At 49.4% G+C, this 19,759-nt stretch overlaps 4 protein-coding genes across 14 annotated transcripts in view; 1 reads left to right on the top strand and 3 right to left on the bottom strand.

The window, feature by feature from the left end:
• Positions 1-474: 474 nt before the first annotated feature.
• On the bottom strand, positions 475-2,767 carry RNF227 (ring finger protein 227). The gene is made up of 2 exons (XM_037144886.2): positions 2,141-2,767; positions 475-2,042 (listed from the first exon to the last, which is right to left on the bottom strand). The coding sequence occupies exons 1-2, from the start codon at positions 2,661-2,663 to the stop codon at positions 1,987-1,989; spliced, it is 579 nt and encodes a 192-aa protein (XP_037000781.2). The 5' UTR covers positions 2,664-2,767; the 3' UTR covers positions 475-1,986.
• Positions 2,768-7,483: 4,716 nt separating this feature from the next.
• KCNAB3 (potassium voltage-gated channel subfamily A regulatory beta subunit 3) lies at positions 7,484-15,102 on the bottom strand. 2 transcript variants are annotated; one of them, XM_037144890.2, is made up of 14 exons: positions 14,140-15,102; positions 12,749-12,792; positions 12,627-12,664; positions 12,310-12,389; positions 10,750-10,794; positions 10,615-10,659; positions 10,350-10,393; positions 10,054-10,140; positions 9,716-9,801; positions 9,443-9,563; positions 9,263-9,357; positions 9,049-9,169; positions 8,790-8,878; positions 7,484-8,520 (listed from the first exon to the last, which is right to left on the bottom strand). In XM_037144890.2, the coding sequence occupies exons 1-14, from the start codon at positions 14,379-14,381 to the stop codon at positions 8,443-8,445; spliced, it is 1,215 nt and encodes a 404-aa protein (XP_037000785.2). In that variant the 5' UTR covers positions 14,382-15,102; the 3' UTR covers positions 7,484-8,442. The 2 variants fall into 2 exon arrangements, with proteins under 2 accessions (XP_037000785.2, XP_053528701.1); XM_053672726.1 differs by having other exon boundaries at positions 9,443-9,799; positions 14,140-14,574; positions 14,740-15,102.
• Positions 15,103-15,279: 177 nt separating this feature from the next.
• TRAPPC1 (trafficking protein particle complex subunit 1) lies at positions 15,280-16,898 on the bottom strand. The gene is made up of 5 exons (XM_037144891.2): positions 16,797-16,898; positions 16,588-16,686; positions 16,366-16,436; positions 15,868-16,006; positions 15,280-15,586 (listed from the first exon to the last, which is right to left on the bottom strand). Exons 2-5 carry the CDS (start codon positions 16,684-16,686, stop codon positions 15,458-15,460), a joined length of 438 nt encoding a protein of 145 aa, XP_037000786.1. The 5' UTR covers positions 16,797-16,898; the 3' UTR covers positions 15,280-15,457.
• A 132-nt stretch (positions 16,899-17,030) lies between these two features.
• The window catches only part of CNTROB (centrobin, centriole duplication and spindle assembly protein), a 28,550-nt gene continuing 25,821 nt past the window's right edge, over positions 17,031-19,759 (top strand). For 4 of the 10 annotated variants that reach the window (XM_053672685.1, XM_037144897.2, XM_053672684.1 and 1 more), the window contains exons 1-4: positions 17,031-17,195; positions 17,498-18,157; positions 19,221-19,305; positions 19,567-19,648. In XM_053672685.1, the coding sequence (XP_053528660.1) occupies positions 17,885-18,157; positions 19,221-19,305; positions 19,567-19,648 (440 nt within the window). In that variant the 5' untranslated portion in view covers positions 17,031-17,195; positions 17,498-17,884. The remainder of the gene's footprint in view (positions 17,196-17,497; positions 18,158-19,220; positions 19,306-19,566; positions 19,649-19,759) is intronic. The other 6 variants (XR_005082429.2, XM_037144896.2, XM_037144893.2 and 3 more) reach the window with 4 other exon arrangements.

Genomic DNA, 19,759 nt, shown 5'->3' with positions numbered 1-19,759 from the left:
GGTATTGCTGTCTGTCATTTCAGATTATCTTTTTCTCTCTAAAAAAAACCCTGTGACTACCTTTTTCTCATTTTTATTTCTTAGATTATCAACTAAAACTCCGAGGCTCTTTTTCCAACCCCAACCCTAATGTGATGAGCCCAGTTAAGAGATGGAGGGTGAGCAGCTGGACACCTACACAAGCCTCAGGTTGAGATTAGAGAGAGCAGGGTTCATCTGACAAAATGCGGGAGGGGTGCCTGGAGATGCAGTACTGCCTTCTATTCATCCTTCTATCATCCTTTCTACCTTCAAGTTGCTTAGTTTAGTTCCCACAAGAGTCAGTAGAGGTCACCAAAGCTCCACAGGTTTAGTTCCAAGTGTGTAGAAGTACTTTTTTTTTTTTTTGTAAAGGAGCTGTGTGGGTGGGGGTAGGGTCAGACCTCCATAGCTTGCTAAATACTTGAAGTGTTAAGACACTTCCTTGACGTATGTTGTTCACTGCCAGGGCTGCTCAGAGGCTAAGAGAGAGCAATTTTTTGAGTGTTAAGAGAATTGAAGATAAATCCAACAACATTTATTGAATACACTACATGAACACTTTTTAGCCTGGAGATACAATAGTCACAAATCAGTCATTGTTCTCATGAAGCTTACACTCTAGCTTGGGGGATGGGGGCACCAACAAAATACACATAAAGGGAGTGAATATAAAACAAGGCATGCTATAGAGGGTGAGTGAAGGGGCAACACCAAAGTGAATGCTGAGAAAGACCTCCCATCAGAGGGAACATTTAAGCTGAGACTTAAGGACAAGGAAAAAGCCAAAATATGGTTACAAAAATTAAGGCTTATTCTTAAGTTCACATTTTTAATTCAGAGGAAAATGCAACTATGCATGAAGAATTTAAGATTTCTTCAACAGAATATGTCACTTAAAAACCAATTAAAATAGTAAATAACATTAAATACCATTTGTGTTTTAAATATTCAACCCTAGATGGTAATATCCTTGAGTACCTAGGATGTGGACCAATGCTTAAATATTTAAGGTGCACACATCACCTGGGATTCTTGTTCAAATGCAGGTTCTGATTCAGTAAGTCTGAAGTGGAATGCTGAGATTTTGTACTTCCAACAAGCTCACACTGACTGTACTATAAGATACTGATGGGATTTTAAAAATAGAATCCATGGCATACAATATAAGTGCAACTATTAGATACAAAATTGAATGGGCATCTTTTTTCAGTAGTGTTTGTGTTTCCCTCTGACGATAAAAATACAGATAATATCAAAAGTTTTAAATCGGATGGTTTTACCAAGTGTCTCCCTTCCGTCCTTGATAGGCCCTAATTAGGTGCCTCAGATTAATGTTCTTTGGATCTTCTGATACCTGCCCTAACAGGTTGAAGGGAGATTGAGGAATGAAGCAAGGCAGTGGCATCTTGATAATTTTAGGGACACTACTGGGAGTGAGGAGACAGTAGGCATACCAGCACCAAGGTGGAGAGAGGGGTGGGGAACCAAAGGGCTCATTTTTTTTTTCAGTTGTCTTATGCTGTAGAGAAGTGAGATTAACATGACCTGAAAATCAGCCTTTTCCTCCTGCTCCATCTTTCTGAAATTTTCAAACCGTTGACACAGAAATTGCTAAAATGGGGCTTGTTGCTCCCACATGAGAGCTGCCCTGGACAAAAGCCAAGGCTTCACAGCTAAGGAAACAATCTGTATTCTTCCCACGGGAATGCAGACTGTTTTATCATCCCTGGGCCACTCCATCCTGAATATGTAAGGCTGGCACAGTCAGCAGATGGGGGCAATTCGTCTAGGAGCCTCCCCAGTTCAGCATCGACACCTACCGGGGCGTTTCCTCCTGCCCTCGGCTCCACTTCCTCATCAGTGCCAGTCCTGGGTGGGAGAGGGGGTAGCCTTGGCATCAGCCACTTGTAGGCCCTGAGAATGCAGCTCCCACTTTCCTTCTGCCTTAGCTTCCGGGTCCCGGAGTTACTGTGTGCAGCGGGTCATGTGGGCAAAGTCTTTGATCTCCGGACAGTACAGCACTGGGGGAAAGAAGAAGAGTTAGTGGCATCAAGAGGATACAGCCTAACCCTGGAGTTCCAGGGCACTCTCCCCTGAAGCTTCCAGACGGGCCACTCACCGTTGCTAGGCAGCGGGCGCCGCCAGCGGCGTGCTGGAGCCAGCAACCTGTCCCAGAGCCGTCGGACCGTGAGCCACCCCATGCTCCTGGACCTAGACCCCTTCTTGCTCTCCTCTTCCTCATCATCGGCCTCTCCTCTGTAGGCTTCGCCACCTTCCCTTACCAGGCTACCTGCTTCATCAGGTTCACGATCCGCACGCGCTTTTCCCTCCAACCTCGACCACAAATCTGGGTCGACAGCGACCTCCGTGACCCCGCCACGCGGGAGCGGGGTGGGCGCACGGCAGAAGGGGCACGTGACGACGCGACGCAAGCGCACCACGCGCGCTGCCGCTCCGCTGCGGTCACCGCGCGCCACCAGCTCCTGCAAGCAGGCGGTGCAGAGTGTGTGACCGCAGCGGGCGCGTGCCGTTCCAGGCAGGCGGCGGGGAGCGCGGCCCCGGAGGTTGAAGGGCCGGTAGCATATGTTGCAGTCCATCTCTCCCAGCTCCGGAAGAGACGGCACCTTCACCAGGAGCTGCATGGTGCCCGTGGACTCGAAGATGTTGCTAATGTGGCTGACGTTGTGGGCAGAATGAGCTGGCCCTCCCTGTGACCCGGGTCAGGTCTTGGGGCCCCGCGCCGCGGCCTCTGTCCCCTTTTAATAATGAGACCCCGCCCCTCGAGGCGTCACGCAGTGGTCTGGCCGCTCCCTGCGGTGGCACGCGTGGGGGCGGTGGAGGCCAGAGGCTGGGAATGTCAATGCTGCTGGAGCTCGTCGGGGAGTGGGGTAGGAGGCCCAAGTGGTGCCAGGACTGGGGCAATAAAAGGTCCACAACCTACTTCCTCCACACCTTTATCTTCTAACACGAAGGCTGTGCTCTCTAATTCTACTGTGCAACCTCCCCTGTCCCCTTCCCGTGTCCCACCTCAGCCTCCGGGAAAGGTCTCTACAGCCCCCTTGGGCCTGTTCGTTCAGTTGATCACATTTTTACAATCCTACCCAAACACACTTCCTCAGCCAGTGACAGCGCCCATTCTGACCAATCTTCAGTGGGCTCTTGGATGTTTTAACAGATGCTGCCTGGCAGTAGCTCTCATTCTGGCCTTAGTATCCATGACTCTCCTGTGTTTTAGCAAGGCTTTTCTTCCAATTTTTTTCTTCTCAAGCTCAATTCCCAGATGACCTTTGGAGTAAGGAGGGCCTTAGATTTCAGGACCATGGCCTTAGGAATGCTGGGAATCCATTCCTTCCAGAGTAGCCAGGCCTGGACACCCACATACCATGATGGGTCCAGCAAAGCAGCCCAGCATGAGTTCTGACTCAGGGATCTGACCTCCAGACAGGTAAACAGGACATAGTACTCACAGCCCACATTCCCTCATGGTGCCACACCCATCCCCAACTGCCTCTTTTTGACCTTCCTCTCGTGGACCTGCAATCCATGTTCTGGTGTGGAGTGTGATATCTAGAACCAACTGGCTTGAGTTCATATCCCAGCCACTACTACTTAAGAGTTGTGACACTAAGCAAGTTACTTAACTTCTCTGGGCCTTGGTTCCCTCATCTATAAAATGTGGATAATAATAGGATTGAATGAACCTATATATGTAAAGTGCTTAGAACAGTGCCTGGCACATGGGATATACCACATATTAGCTGTAATTATTATCCTGTGCCCCCAGTCTATATTGTGTTCACTTTAACTTCTCTCTACTCAATATTTTCAACACCCATCTCTCTTGGTCAATATAAGATGGGCTTCTCTACACCCATGGCAGTGTAGAGTTCGTTTTGCTTTAATCTAGATTGTTAAAACCTTAGAGGATAATCTTTTCTGAGGAGGCAGACCATTATTTTTAAGTAAACATTTCAGAACTTCTGAGCTGTATTGTTTTCATGGTCACTTGGGGGAAACTGTCTACTTATTCCAATGACACTGTCATAATTCAAAACTGTTTTGGAACTTCTCTTTGTAATGCTGTTCAGAGATCTCACATCTTTTGATATCTCCAGTTGTTGATTAAACCTTAAACTTTTAAGGTAGATTTGATTATATAAGTGCTCCCAAAGTGTTTGACAGTTAAAGCCTCTCTAAACTTCAGACCTGGATATTCAGTCACTTCCTTTCTTATTTATCTCCAGGAACCCAAACCAATGATCTCTTTGTCCAAATCAGCATCTCTTCCAGTGTTTTCTACTTCTTTCTTTATCTAACTCCAGAAATGTTGGTGTTATCCTTGACCCCTCCCTCATTTTCATCTTCCTTTACTGACTTATCACCAAGCCCGGTTCATTTTGCCTCCTGAATATCCCTTTAAGGCACCTACTTTTCTCTGCCTCCATATACCACCCTAGTCCAAGCTGCCATCATCTCTTGCATAGACCCTCATAGGAGCCTTTTAACCAGTTCGTCCACAGCCATTATGGCTTTATGCAAGCTTTTCTCCACACTGCTTGGAGTGATCTTCCCAAATCTCGAACTCAATCATGTCCTACCACACGCCCTTTGCACTCCTGTTTTAAACCTTTTAATGTGCTTCTCCCATTGAGGAGAAGGAATTGGGGTCATTTCCCTATCCCTCCATGACTTGCTTGACTGATAGAATGTGCCAGAAGTGATGAATTCTGGAGCATAGTCCTTCAGAGACCTTGCAGTTTCTGCCTTTGTCCCTTTGCAATATTTCCCTGAGACCACCACGTAAGGCAATTCAAACCAGTGATGGATGAGGCCACATGAAGGAGACCCGGGGAGACCCAGGAGACCCAGGAGACCATCCAATAGCCAGTTTTAACAATGAGACATGCTGGTGAGACCATCTTGGATTTTCCTGCTCAGCCAACCTGCCAGTTGAATTCAGCCACATGAGTGAGCCTAGATGAAAATAACAGAGGATCCCCCCACCCCCAACCAGCCCACAGAATCATACATACATGTTGTAGACCGCTCTGCCTGGTTTTAGGAATTGTATCTCGATCCCTTGTGGCTAAGGGTGAGGGATGACCTTTGGAATGCCAGCCGCAGGAGATAAAGCTTGTCTCTGGTAGCAAATGCTGCCTCAGTTTTCTCTCCCTGCCCCCAAAACTTGGTTGGAAGTCAATGACGGGTAAGACCCCTCACAGCAGGGGGCAACCTAAGCCATACTTGATCACTTGGGAGGCCTTCATGGAAGGACTTGGAGGGGGGCTGCAACAAAGAGCAATGGACTCTCGCCCCTGGCTTTGACATAGCCCGAGTCCCAGTGTTCTCTGGGAGAAGTACTTCCTGGCTCTAATCCCCTTAAGCCTGAATACCTGTTGGGGAGAGGTGCAGCTCCTTGCCTTGCTAGAACATGTCCTGGGGAAAAAAAATCTGGCATCACAAAGACTTGCTGATAAACCTATGAAATCTGCTCTGCTAAGAGTGCTTTCATTCATATGATAAGAGTCCAAGAGGAAATGAGTATGTCTCCCAAAGTTTCTGCAACTCTCTTTCTGACAGACACTGACTCAGACTCTGAAGCCCTCAGATCTCTTTGAAATGTTATCTACTGTTTGATTGTTGCCGCCCTGTATTCCTGTGTATTACAACCCAATAAAAGGTTATGGAGCAGGGGGTTCGGGGCCTTTTTCTCCTTGGAGGAACTGGCTGCAGCTGGCCTTTCCCCCCTGAGAAACTGGCCACTGACCACTTCTCCTCCCCAAGCAGATCTATCATGTCTTGGCCATATTCACTTTCATCCATGACAAACGAGGGGAATCTCGAAGAAGTCGCCCCCCCCCACACAAATGTAAAACAAAATTAAGTGTTTAGAAGTTCTTTCAAGCCTCTAAATTTTGGAGGTGATTTGTGGTGTATCAATAGATAACTGACGTAGAGGGTTTCCTGCTGTTCTTAAGATAAAGATAATATTCTAAAATGTCTTATGAAGTCTCTCTTGTGTTGAACCCACCCATGTGTCACATTCTGCTTCCCTTCCCTCTTTACACACTCTGGCTTTGGAGACCTTTGGCTTGTATGTTTTTTCCAGCCACAAGGCTTTCTTGTATGCTATCCCTATAACCTTCTTGCTTTCACCTTGGTACACCTATTCATCTGTCAGCTCTCAGGGCAGCATTTCCTCTGAACTTTGGATAACTAAAGTTTTTGTTTGGGGGTTATTTGTTTTGCCCATCTGCAAGTACTACAAAGGATGTTCTGTGTGTGATTTTGTTCACCATTGTATCCCATAGTAGGACTCGGTAAACAAATACTTGTTAAATTAATGAATGAGGTAGAGTGATAAATGTGGTAAATGAGGTGTGACAATAAAAGGTTTTTTACAAGGGGTTTCTAAACTGACTCTGAAGGTAATTATAAGGAGGTTTTTTAAAATGTTTTGAGAAGTGAGGGAGGCATTATTAAAGTCAGTGCATACCTCTCCAAGATAATTATTTAAGAGAGGACTATTTTGAATTTATAAATTCATGTATGTTACAGAAGAACCAGTCATAGTTTAGTAATACATTTTACCGCTTTGTTTCCTCCACAGTCTTCCAAAATGAGTAGAAGTGGGATGTAAGTATTCGTTAGTTGATCTGGTTCGTTACTAATCCAAAAAATGGCACACTGCTGTTTCTCTTTTGGAAATTGATTTTACTCTGCTCTCTCAGCTTTAGGGTCAAGGGTAAGGATGGGTAGCAGGGAGATGGTGAGGTTGTATTTTAAGGAAGGCAGATCTCATCCTTTCTTGCCTTGTGATCTTTAAAGGTTGTAACTTTCCACCCACTTTCTGTCCCAGGGAAATCAGTCTTTTGGGGAAGACTAAAGGGCGGTATCTGAAATAATCCTACTCGATTCTGCTTTTCTGCCACCCTCACATGTAATCCTTCACTTGTTTTGTTTTTTCCTTATAATGATAACTCCTTTCCCTTTGTATCATCTCAACTATGGACTGGCTTTTGTTTTACCTCTCCTTCACCGAATCCCGAAGCCTCCACTTCAGAACAGCCCCTCCCACTCAGACACAAGAAAACCACCAAGATAGTTCCCTGGTATATGTGTAGGTGTCGGACAAGAGGGAAATTAAGAAGTATAAGACAACTTTCAAAAGAAAATAAGGGCAGTGGTGTCAGAGGGAGGAAAAGGACTACGAAGCCAGATCTCTCTGAGTTCTAAGGAATATGGCAACTGAAGGAAGGAAGAAAACGGGGGCTTGGGTAATCTGGTGCCTGGGTCCTTCATGAGAGCAGTGCCTAGGAGCACAATGCTTGGGTCCCTGAGGCACGTGAACAATGGAGAGAAAGCTAGTACTGGAACTTTCTAATGGCAAGGGTTTAGAGGGTCAGCTATCTGAGACTGAGACCCTAACCTCCCACCCCCTGCAATGTCAAGACGCAGTGAGTGAGGAGGGATTAAGCTGAGATTTTATTTACAATTCCCTGGAAAGTCTTACAGAAGAGGGGCCATCATTATTGCTTTAAGATTATTGCCAGAAGGAAAACTGCAGTCCTTCACTGACAGGTAGGAAGCCCTACTAAAAGGTCAAAAGTCTATCCCCAGACCTTTATTTGTCAGCCCCATATCTCTGCTGTGACCTAAAGGCTGTCACCATTTCCTGCAAAGCACAGCCCAATTGTGTTTTCCAAGGGCTACCCTGCCAAGCTAGCCATCAAATTTCCCTCTAACTTTGTCATTGCTGTTGTCACTGTATTCCCCACCCCTACCTGTTCGGCAGAAACAACGTATTAACACTAATTTCAGTTTGAAGCCCTCCTCCACCTCCTGGCTGGGAGGCAGGGTCCTGGTTTCCTAAAGATTATTGTTTACTTCCTGCCAGGGCCAGCCTGGCTTCCTTTGTACTGGATAACGTAAGAGCCCCATTTTCCATTGTCCCAGATGATATCACATCTCACTTCTTATTTTAGGTTATTACCCCTTGATGATATTTCAAGGGCCACTTCTGAGGTACTCTGCATTTATGTCTGCCATTTTTTTTTTGTTTTTGTTTTTTAAAGGGCTTTGGCTATTGAGGTAAAAGAAAGGGAGCAAGACCAAATGGCAGAGAGGGGATGGCCCAGTAACTCATGCCCGGGATTAGCAAAAAAGCCTAGGAGCCTAGGAGAACGCAACAGGGAGAAGTGGACTATTTTTCCTCTCAATCCCACTGCAGAAGGATATGGCTTTGTTCATGCATATCGATTATCTTATTGAAGCCAGAACTCATTAGTGAGCAGGGCCACTCTGGCTCTGGGGGGGGAGGGATGGGGAGCCTGAAGGAGGTGGGTGTAGGGAAGCAGTTCTGGGCTGGCAGGTAGGTGGGGGTGCAGCGGTCCGCGTTTGGGTCCCTGTGTCCCTGATGGATTATTTCTTGGAATGTGGTTTGTTCCCCAGGAGTCCGTCTATCTCCATGATGGTCTGCGGGTTCAGCTGGCTCAGCACCTGGAGGAGAATCAGGTGGTTGAATGACTGAAGAAGGGCATGAATTTGAGGTCATGAACTTAGGGGACCCAGGGGAGCAGCACGGAGCACCAAGTGGCAGGGAAATAATCACAGCTGTGCACATTTTGTGTTATCACCCAGGACCTCTCATTGGCAAAATGAGGACCTTGTAGTGGGTGATCTCACAGGCCCATTCTGGGTTGGACAAGGAGGCCTTGACTCCTGGGGAGGGGATAGAGATGGGCTCAGCCTCTGAGTCCCCAGCTCACCTGTAGGGCACCCAGATGTTCTATCAGCTGCTCTGCACTGGACACCCCCAGCAAGACTGAGCTGACACCCTCACTGCGGAGACACCACGCTGGGGCCAGAGGAGGAAAACAAGAGAACTGATGGGTAACAGTGAGCAAATGGACATCAGAAGTGTCTCTGAGGAAGAGGGTTCTCCCTGAAGACAAACCAGTCTTGGGTTTGGGAGTGTCTCAGGAGGAAACAAGCACCCTTCAGGATCCAGAGCTGACAGTGTCTCACCAATAGCAAGCTGTGCCACGGTGCAGCCCAGCTGGTGGGCGATGGGGAGAAGGTCCATGACTTTCGCTTGTTGCTTCTTGCCATCTTCACTTTGCACTTTGTCCTTGAGCCACTGGTAGCCCTGGAGGCCACAGAGAATCAGCAAAAGATCGCACCACCACCCTAGAACAGCCAGGATAGCCCAGTCCTGCCATCCTGAGCCCTGAGATCACACCTTGATGGTGGCCCTGCAGGGATCTGGGACTCGCCCATCATACTTGCTAGTGATGAGGCCACAGGCCAGAGGGGACCAGGTGACTGAGCCAACACCTAAGAGGAAGAGGATTGGATGTGGGGAGAGGTATCAAGGTGATGGTGAGCCCAAGGGAAAGGTAGGGATATGGGTGCTACAAACCAATCTTGTGGTAGAGCTCTGGCAGCTGCATCTCCATCTTCTCTCTCTGAAACAGATGGGGCTCTGCTTGTTCACACACCGGAGGGATCAGATTGAACTGTCTGGCCATGGCATAGGCCTCCTGTATGTGGTGAGAAAGAGATGAGGGGCTGGGGCAAAGAGCACCCCTTCCATTTTCTTCCACTCCTCCTCCTCCAATAGAGTGGGGTTTGGATTGGCCATGTGAAGATGGGAACCAATTGTGAGATGGGGCAGGTGGGATAGCACACTCACCATGATTTCTGCAGCCCCCCATCGGGATGTCCCCCAGTATAGGGCCAGGCCCTGGTTGATGACATAGGTCATGGCTCGCACAATCTCTAGGCATATGGGAGAGGGAGAGCCTTACTGTCAGATTCCTGCCATCTAGGGCTCCAGATCTGCAGATCTCTGCCTGCCCCACTGAGACCCCAGAGAGGTTGGTATCTATTTTTTTTGCCTCCCTCCCTGTGTAAGTCCTGGGATGTGAGCTTCCACTGTGGGAGGCTTTCTGAGCTAGGGCTGGCTTCCTGCTGAAGGTTTGAGAAGTGTTCAGTTTTGAAGGACTATCAGGGTTGAGGTGATGCTTTTACCCTCCATGGGGCTGTTGGGGTCTGAGCGATTAGCAAAGACGATGTCCACATATCCCAGCTGGAGACGTTCCAGAGATCCTTGCAAGCCTGGGGTAGGGATGAGGACAGGAAGGTAAGTACCTTGGCTTCAGTTTCTGAAGAATAAGGGGTGAGGTCTGAACCTCACCCCTTTGCCATGGCTGCCTAAATCCCAGTTCCCTTATTCAAAGCCTCTAACTCAAGAGCTTCAGAGAATATCCCCAACTTCTCTGGCTTCCATACCAAGCCACTGCAGGTTCTCAGTGTTTAACTCTCACCCTCGATGATGTGTTTGCGGCTCAAGCCTCGCTCAGTTTCTGCCCTGTACAAAAAGGAAAGTCAAAGCTGAGGTGTTACAAAGGTAGGAGGAGATCAGCGCTGGGCTGGCACCATGAGGAACTGGGGATTGCACTGGTTTTCACAGGCAAGAAGCAGACCTGGGGTAGCAAGTGTGGGGACAGCCGTCACCACCCCTACCTATCCCATACACCCGCACATATCCTCTATGTAGATCTCCCCAGTTATAGGGGGGCAGCCACTTACTGTCCTCCCCAAAAAATCTTGGTGGTGATGACATAGCTTGATCTCCTGGAAAAAGAGAAATGGGGGAACCCGCAAGAAAAGGATTTTTTGATGATCACATCCCAGCAACCCTCACCCCCACAAACACCCTCTCACCTCCAACCTTTGCTCTTGAGGATGTTGCCTAGAGTTCTTTCAGCCCTGGAAGAAAGACAGTGTAGAAGCACTGACCCCTTGAAGGTGGATCAGTTCCTTCCCTTCTCCCCCCCCCTTTCCCTTAAACCAATTTCCTCTCTTGTAAAGTGGAGCATAAACCAGGAGCCCATGGGCTGAAGGCCCCATCCTGGACTAAATAAAAGAGGCTCCTGGAGCTAGGGGTACAGTTGTACAATTTTCATTCAATCATTCAACTATGTACCAAGCTCTGGCCTGAGTTCGGAAGGGAAAGAATAGGAGGAGGGGAGTGGGACAGACTAGGGACACACTGGTTCCAGTCATCTGTGTTGCCTTCCCCCTTGGGTCTCTGCAAAATCCCATCTATCCTCTAAAGCTTAGTTCAGATTCTACCTCTGAACAGAATGGAAAATGTTCTCTGAATCTTATAGACTATGGTCAGTCCTTCTTACCAGTTTCCATAGCTCTTATTGGCTACACCAGTGATTTTTACCTGGTGTGATGTGGCACACTGGTCTGCCACAAGAATTTTTAAAATATGCAACACCTGACTATTTAGTCAGGGGCTCTGACCTCTTTTCACTTAGATTGTCAAATTTAAAAAATACAACAGCAAACACAATAGTCATCTGGTGTGAATGAATCAAAAGTATACCTATTTTTTGTTAGATAGGCAAAATTCTTTTTTTTTTTTTTTTTGGCGTGCCATAGAATTTTAGTAATTAGTTTATGTACACCAGGAGATGAAAAAGATTGAAAACCTCTGGGCCACCTAATTCTTCAGAACTTAACTATGAGCTAAGGTCTAACAAGTCTGTTACAGTGGACTGTTACTCAGCCTTTCATAGCTCCCTGTCGTCTTGGTTTGTCTGTATAACCACTGAGGCTGTGAGCACATTGAGGGCATGTCTATGGCGTTCCACAAGCAGTGCCTGCTCTGTGCTTGGCTCTGTGCAGGTACTTAGGTGATATAGGGGAAAGCAAGACAGAGTTCATGGAAGGAGGAGAATCCCAACTGAGCAGCAAATATGGCCACATGAACCAGTAATTGATACTGGTGTGTCAGAGGGCAGTGTAAAGTGCTTTGGAAACTGAAGCGGGTAATGATCAACTTTGGAGAATTGTGTGAAGGCTTCTTGGAGGAGCTGACATTTGGGCCAAGTCTTGAAGGTGAGCAGAGAGTCATCCAAATGAAGAAGATGTAGGGGTAGTCAACATAGGTTTGGGCTACTACCGGTGTGAAGCCATGGGTGTGTGAAGTGGCACAGTGTGTTTGAAAATTTAGCTTTGAAATCCCCACACAGTTGCACATAACTGATACCCAAGATGTATTTGTTGGTTTTATTTTATTTTGACTGCACAGCCTGCCCATTGCCTCCTAAGCTGGAGAAGGACTGATGTTTGGAACTGTGAGTCCCCTATGTTTTGGGGGCCCACCGGCTGATATGTTAGAACTTAGTGTTGGCAGAATTCCCGGGGCTCTTAAGAGAGAAAACAGGAAGCCCTGATGTTCTCTCATCTTCTAAACATAACTTTCCTTACTTTCCAGCTGCATAAATTTCGGTGGTGTCAAACAGGTTTATACCATGCTCGTAGGCTACTGTCAGCACATCCTCTGCTGTCTAGGGAGGTGAGAGAAAGAGTTGAAGATCAACCGCTGGCCCCACAATTACCTCCCTCACTGCACCCTGGCCCATAGCACCTCAGTCTTGCTTCCAGATTCTCTCCCCTTTCCTCACCCTCCAGCCTTGCACCCCATCCACCAGTGCTTGTTGTCCAGACCCCTATCCAAGTCCATTTCCCCTGGTTCTGGTTCCCTCATAGCCCCTCACCCTGCTTCTAGGTCCCATCACTTATACCTCATCCGAGATCTGAGAACCAAATGTGACCCAGGTACCTGCAAGAGGGAAGCCAGGCACGTGAGAACTGTGGGAGGCAAGCCATAAAAGAACACCCTTCCCTTAAATCCTTTCTAACTCACCTAGGCCAAGACAGGACACCCGAAGACCAGACTTTCCTAGGTTTCTGCAGGAGACAGAAGTAGCAGGAAGCTGTGGAGCCTCCATTAGGGACACAGATGATCAGCTCCCACTTCCTCTCCTCCAAGAATAAGAAGCCCTCGCTGTGTCTCAGTCCAAAGAAACCAGATCCAGTGGGCTACTGAATTGGGCAGTACTGTGCCCATAGCATAAGTGAACAAATAAATGACTGTTCTGCTGGATCCACTGTCCAGTGCCTTTCTTCCCTCCTAACACATTGGAGATGTGCTGCCTGGTTTGTGTTTCTTCTGTGGGATGTTGTTTGTGTTTGAGTCATCTCTAGCATGTGTGGAGTTGGGGGCCTAGAGAAATGTGACTGGTAGATCGTGGTGAGTTTGTGAAAACAGACCTTCAGACAGAGAGCGCTATGCTAAAGGGCAGATACCAGAGATGGAGAGGTAAACCAAGTCGAATTCAGTCACTCAGGCAGGGAAGTGTCCCTGGATAGGCTAGGCAGATAGACCTCCAACACAGGTAGGTAGGAAACCTCTGTGGGGAGTATGACAGGAACAATGGGACAGGCCAGTTCTTCCTCTTCCCCTCTCCACTCCCTTTGCTCCTGTGGGCTTGTGAAGTTTGTCTCTGAACCAGAGAGCCCCCACCTTCCAAAACCCCCACTCAGGTTGTTGGCTCAGTCTCCCAAACAGGGCTGCCACACCCAGGGGATCAAATTTCTTAACTGCCAAAGCTCCATAAGGTTAGTGATCTCTTCTCACTCCCAAGCAGGAACCCCCTACCCATCCCATCCCCCTATTAGTAGTTCTGAGAGCCCAGCAGTTCCCGGAGATAAAGTCTGTTACATTACAGTCCACCTTCCTCACCTGACCCCTCTTCCTCAGCATGGGGTTGAGAGATGTGGCCCATCCTTCCCAGGGCCCTACTTCTGTCCCCTCAGGAAAGGTCACTGGAGACTGGGCCCATGGGGCAGGTAGGGCCAGTATCTGGGTCATGCACCCTGAGCAGGCCCGGGAAGCCCTTTCCTTCCTCCACCTCTTCCCAGGACATTGACCCAAGGACACTATATCTTGGGGGGGAGGGGGAGTGCTGGAGATTCATGCATCCCTGGCTTTCCTGGGGGTAAGGAGAAAAGCTCAGGAGCAGCCCCTGGGTCTGAGAGGACCCATTAATATTGGTAAACTTGAATTTCTCCTAGTCCTGGGTATGGAGGGAGACCGAGAGAGAGGCAAAGTAAGGGAGTGCTAGTTATGGGAAGAAGAGATAGAATGAGCCAGGACCTTCTGAGCGAAGTTTGAGGGGGTCCTGGAGGCATCTCAGAAAGCCTCAGGTCAGGAAAGGGAAGCAGATGGGGCGGGCTGCCCAGCTACCCCCATACCTGTATTTCATGCCAGTGCTGCGGCCGGTGCTCTCACGGAGGGCCCCAGCGGGCGCTGGGGGTCGGTGGACCACTGCACCTCGGGCCTTGGGGCCTGGCCCTCCTCCTCCTGGAGGATTCCCATGCACCCCGCTGACCGGCCCACCATTGCTGCCCCCGGGGCCCGGCCTGGGTCCACACAGACGGTCCTCGCTGCTTCGGCTGCGAAGGTTCTGCTCAGTACACGCGATAGACACCTGCATGCCGGCTGGCCAGGGTCGGTGAGGGGGCTCCGAGGGGGTGGTGTGGGAGGAAGCCTGGAAGCCCGAGGGCGGACAAATAGGGATGTAGTGGCTCCAGCCCTGAGGAGAGCGGGAAGGCTGAGGAGGCTGCAGAGGGAGTCAGCAGGCAGGATTGGGCCCGCGGGGGCGGGCTGTTGGAGGTCGCGGGGGTTTGCTGTGGGAGGAGAGAAACACAGGGAGAACCACGAGGGGAGTTACTCGTCTACGTGGGCACTGGAGCAGGGAGGAGAAGGGGGAAATGAATGACAGTAGAGGTGGAGGGCGATCCTAGGAGGGTAGGGACCTAGGGACAGTTGGGGGTAGGGGAGAGAGGTGCCACCTCAGCCTGATCTGCAGTGGGACCTGCGAGGCTCCCAGCCGCGTCTGCAGCAAGCTCAGCTAATCCTCATGCAGGCACCACCCCCTCGTTTGCATAAACCCGCCTGCCTCCTAGTTAATCTTGCCAGTATCTGCATAAACCCCACCTTCCGAAGCTCTATAGCTTGCATCTTGGGCATACTCAAAAGCTGGAGAGTAGAACCCGGGAGGGTGGTTTTGGATACCATCTGTTTTCAACTCAGTGGTTCTCAGTAGGGGATGATTTAGTCCCCCAGGGGACGTTTGACAAGATCTTTTTTGACTATCACCACCGGCGACAGGGAAGGATGTGCTAACAGCATCTAGTGAGTGGCGTCCAAGACAAAGCACAGAACAGCACCCCTCTCCCCTCTCCCTCCCCCCCCCAATGAATCATCTAGCCAGAAATGTTAGTAGTGCTGTTATTGAGAAACCTCTGGTCAGGCTCAGAGGATGTGGCCGGCCACCCTCCGTGAGCAGGGCAGGGCCCCAACCTACCACCCAAACTGACACACTCAAGCCACAGAGTGACAAGAAGTTTATTCTAGACTTCTCAGGGCGTCTGGTAGAGGATAAACCTAGAGAGAGGGCCTGGTTTGGAGGTAACGGGGAGGGCACCAGGGTGGGCTGCCTGGGAGCTAGAGGGGTTGGAGGGGCAGGTAGACAGAGGTTCTCCTGAGGGGTGAGGTAGGGTGCATCCTTCAGCCAGCCCTGGCAGAGAAAAAGGGCAGAGAGCGGACGTAGGAGTCCAGTCGGGAGCGGAAGAGCTCACTTTGTACAGTCTGTCCCAGCGGGCACAGGGGATTCTTCACCACCAGCTCCACGTACAGCTATGGGGAGAGAAGGTGTTAGAGCCAGGCTTTGGACACTTCTTGTTTCCAACTCTAAACTTAGTATAACCTCAGGGATGTGCAAATGCACTAGGATCAAGGGCAAGGAGGCAAGCCCTCCTTGAGGAGAAACTGGTGGTGGGAGTGTTGAAGACTCTGACTTCTATAGAGATACACTACAGTAGTATCCTGGCAGGGAATCTGAAGGAGTCTTAGGGCTCTCTACACGGCCATTACTGTTGAGGAGCTTTGGGAGAAGGGTCCCAGGGTCTGGCACTGACCGAACTGTAGATGTGGTGCAGCACGTCTCGGATGGGTCCCACGCCCAAGTCAGTATTCATGACAACCTTGATCCCAGTGGGGGTCTCGTAGTAATGGAGTTTGTAACGGCTAGTCTGGAAGGACAGAAAGCCATCCTTCCTGCAGAGATGAGGAGGACGTTAAGGAATGGGAGAGGAATTTCTCCCAGAAAGACACTTCTAATCCTCTTTAGATCGACTCTTCTCTCTAAATACATTTGCAGGAGTCTGGCTGGGTAAAGACATCTCTCATTTTCCAGCCTCGCAACCCCCATTTGGCCCCCACATCCAACCTTTCTACTTTCAGATTTTCCTCACCTCGGCTTCTTCCAGTTCCAGCATTCTTGCTTCAGATTAGCTTCCTCTCCCGGGGAGCCAAATGCCCCTCCCACCCCAGAAAGCTCCTCCCACCCCGCCCCGCCCCAATTCCCAAGGCTATTCCTCCCCTCGACCTCCCCTCTGACTCCGGACTCCGCATACATGTCTAGCGGGGACATCTTGCTGACAAAGGAGCGGATAGAGAACAGCATCCCGTACATCAGCTTGAACTCCTGGAGGGAGAGGGGCAGAGTTAGCTCTTGGTTGTTAAAGCAGACAGGCCAGGGGCAGGAACGAGCCAGTATTTGGAGAGGGGTGACTGGACTGGGACTATGTGCGTCTGGAGATGAGAGGTCACCCGGTTGCGCGTGGCCCTCTCGTCACCTCCTCCTTGGGGATCCCCGCTTGCTTCTTGCGGTGCCACTCGCTGTAATGCAGACACACTCCATTTCGGTCAAACAGGTACAGGTTGTGGACAGTCATCTGCAGGACACAGAATGTGAGCTTCGCTCCGGGACCGCCCACCCTCTGTAGGTCCCAGTTTTCTGTCCTGGATCCCTCCGACCAGGCGAGGTCCCCTCCCCTGAACTCACCGGAACTGCTCCGAGTGCCTGTCACTAGATGCTTCCGGTTTTCACGGAGCCCCGCCCCACCGGGTCCCAGTGCTGCCAAGGAGCTATAATAGCGTCCCAATATCTCTCTCAGCCTATTCGCGGCCGCCGTCGGGCCCGCGCACGCGCGTTCCGGCTTCCAGGCTCCTGATGCCGTAAGTGCAGCAGCGAGCTAGGTCCTCGGGCTGGTGACGTCATCGAGGAAAGAGAGGCGGGGCTTTGGGCAGTGGGCAGGCGGGTGCCAACGGTTTTGAGTGTAGCGAAGGGCGCGAGAGGGGAGGTCTAGGTCTTTCCGGATCCGGGCTCGCGCAGGGGGCTATCCGTGACAGATTGGGGGGCTGAAGACCGGAGGTGTGGGATAGTCGGAACGGAGTAATTAAGGTACAACATTTCAGGCTAGGTACTTTTTAGGGACATTCTGAGGGTGTGATTGAGTGTTCACGAAGTTTCTTTTGCGGTAGTGGGAAGGGAGGGATTCTAGGGAGCCTTGTCATGGCTTTCGTAGTAGGAGGGGTTGCGGGGGGATGTACAAGACAGTTGCCCCTGGGTAGAACCGTGCAGTGGGCAGAGGGGAGTGGGGAGGTGGGGAACGTGGTATTCCTGTCTGAGACTGGAGCCAGCTGAGGGGCAGGTAAGGCAGCTGGACGCAAATTAGGCCACTATTTGACTTGGGTTTGTTTCAGTTTGCACGTTCTGGGTGTGAGAACTTAAGAGCTGAACTGACCAGTGATAGCCTGTGCCAGAAGTTGATCTGCACCTTTCAGCACTCCAGATGAACTTCAGGGGTATTTTTGTCCCTCACTCACTCCTTGCTGTACCCTCCTTTTCCACAGTTTCCAGGAGCTATGGAAAGAAATGGTTTTGCTCTCTCCCATGACCTGTAGTACCGGTGGGAATCTTTCCTGTAACCAGAAAGCCTCCATACCCTTATTCACCAAGATTCCTTGGCTTGGACTCTTCCCCCTTTCTCCCAAATCTTCCTTCTCTGTATACTCTACCCCCTGGGCTTTCCTAAAGCAGAACCAGAAGTTCCCACCTCTGCTGCCTCCAGTTGTCTCTTTCCTGTACTCATGGCGACATCAGCTACCAGCCCTAGTTCACCTCTCCAGGCCGAGGATCTCTTGAGTGATTCATCAGAAGCCCCTGGGCTGAACCAAGTGTCCTCGGAGGTGACCTCCCAGCTCTATGCTTCTTTGCACCTCAGTCGTCAAGCAGAGGCCACAGCCCGAGCCCAGCTGTATTTACCCTCCACTTCCCTACCGCCTCATGAAGGGTTAGACAGCTTGGCCCAAGAGCTGAGCCGCAGTTTGTCGGTTGGATTGGAGAACAACTTGAAGAAAAAGGTGAGGGAGGTGTGTCTGGAGGACCTCTTGGGTCTTGAGATTGGGAGTGGTAAAAAAGAAAAGCTTTACTGAGATTTGAACTATTGTTGGATTTCATATTCCTTTTAAGTACAGAGTCAGTCATCTGTTTCTGGGAGCAAATGTTTATGAGTGAGAGAGGCCTGGGACACCAGAATTTGGGAAGTTGTAAAATGTCCCAGTGTTTTCTTTGTCAGAGATACCTGCAGTGTGGGACAGGTTGCCCTGCTTCTTTGACTGAGATTTGAGACCTGGAAGTGAGGATAAGGTTTCTTTTTCTTTCTTTTTAAAAAATCCTCACCTGAGGACTTTTTTCACTGCCTTTCTCTCTCTCTCCCTCCCTCCCTCCCTCTCTCCCTTTTAGAGAGTATGGGGAGCAGGAAAAGAAACATCGATTGGTTGCGTTCTTGTACATGCCCAATAGGGGAAGTGAACCTTCAACCTGGGTATGTGCCCCGACCAGGGATCAAACCCTTAATCTTTTGGTCTATGGGATGATGCTCCAACCAACTGAGCCACACCCGCCAGGGCTGAGGCTATGTTTTCTTCATCCTAAGAGGTGACTAGAGACTTAAGGATAGCAGCAAAATATGCTAAGATTGTTTCAGTTCAAAACTGTTTTGATTGTATGGTTCAAAATTAGGCATGTAAATCATTAAGACATAGTTTAATAAATTACACATATTACAGAGGAAAATAGTTATTAGTGTTTCATTGAAAAGGTCTCATAACTAATTTCCAGAGTTTGAAAAACTGATAGCCATGGGCTACAGTTTCTAGGCAGGTTGTTTGCTCTCTAGTTGGCAAGAATCCTCACTACTCTTGTTTTAATGTGCCATATTAATTTATTTACACCACCTGTCTGGCATCTGTATACATTTGAGTTTCTGACCTTTATCAGGTCAGTTAGTTCTCTTGTTCTTGCTTTCCCAGGTGCTGGAGTAAAAATTCTTGGGTTTTAGGGGGTACTGGATGCCTTCTACCCTGGCAGTAGGTAGAATATAGATTATTCAAGTTGCTTCTGATTTCTGTTACTTTTTTCTAGGATGGTTCCAAGCATATCTTTGAGATGGAAAGTGTTCGGGGTCAACTCCAGAGCATGCTCCAAACCTCACGTGATGCAGCCTACCGTGAGTAAATCCCTTCCCTATAAAGGAGAACCTAGATTTAAGGAGTGGGAGAAAGTAGAGAAAGGAAGCAGGTGCGAGGGGAACCTAGACCTCTGAGACAAGATTTCAGGAGGAAAGGCTTCAGTTCTTTGGGAGAAGGGCTGGAGGAGTGGGTGAAATAGAAAGGAAGGCTCTCTGCTTTCTCTTCCTTCAAGTGGCCCTTGTTTCTATCCTTACATACCTGATCCTTGCTGGCTGTGGGGTCCCTTTGGGTCCCTGCAGGGGATCCCCTTACTCCAGGTGCTGGCTCAGAGAGACGGGAAGAAGACTCCTTTGACAGTGAAAGCACAGCCACCTTGCTTAAGTGAGTTCCCCTTGGGATTCTTCTAGCTTGATTGCTCTCTCTCTCTTGCAGAGCCAAGTGTTCTATTTCTTAGTTCTTCCTTTAGTGCTATTGTACCTCTTAAGGCTTAAA

The sequence above is a fragment of the Artibeus jamaicensis genome, unplaced genomic scaffold (assembly GCF_021234435.1).
Source record: "Artibeus jamaicensis isolate MK-2021 breed Jamaican fruit bat unplaced genomic scaffold, CSHL_Jam_final contig_781, whole genome shotgun sequence".
Taxonomy (NCBI): domain Eukaryota; kingdom Metazoa; phylum Chordata; class Mammalia; order Chiroptera; family Phyllostomidae; genus Artibeus; species Artibeus jamaicensis.
The sequence above is the reverse complement of the archived record's forward strand: the minus strand, read 5'-3'. Positions and strand labels throughout refer to the sequence as shown.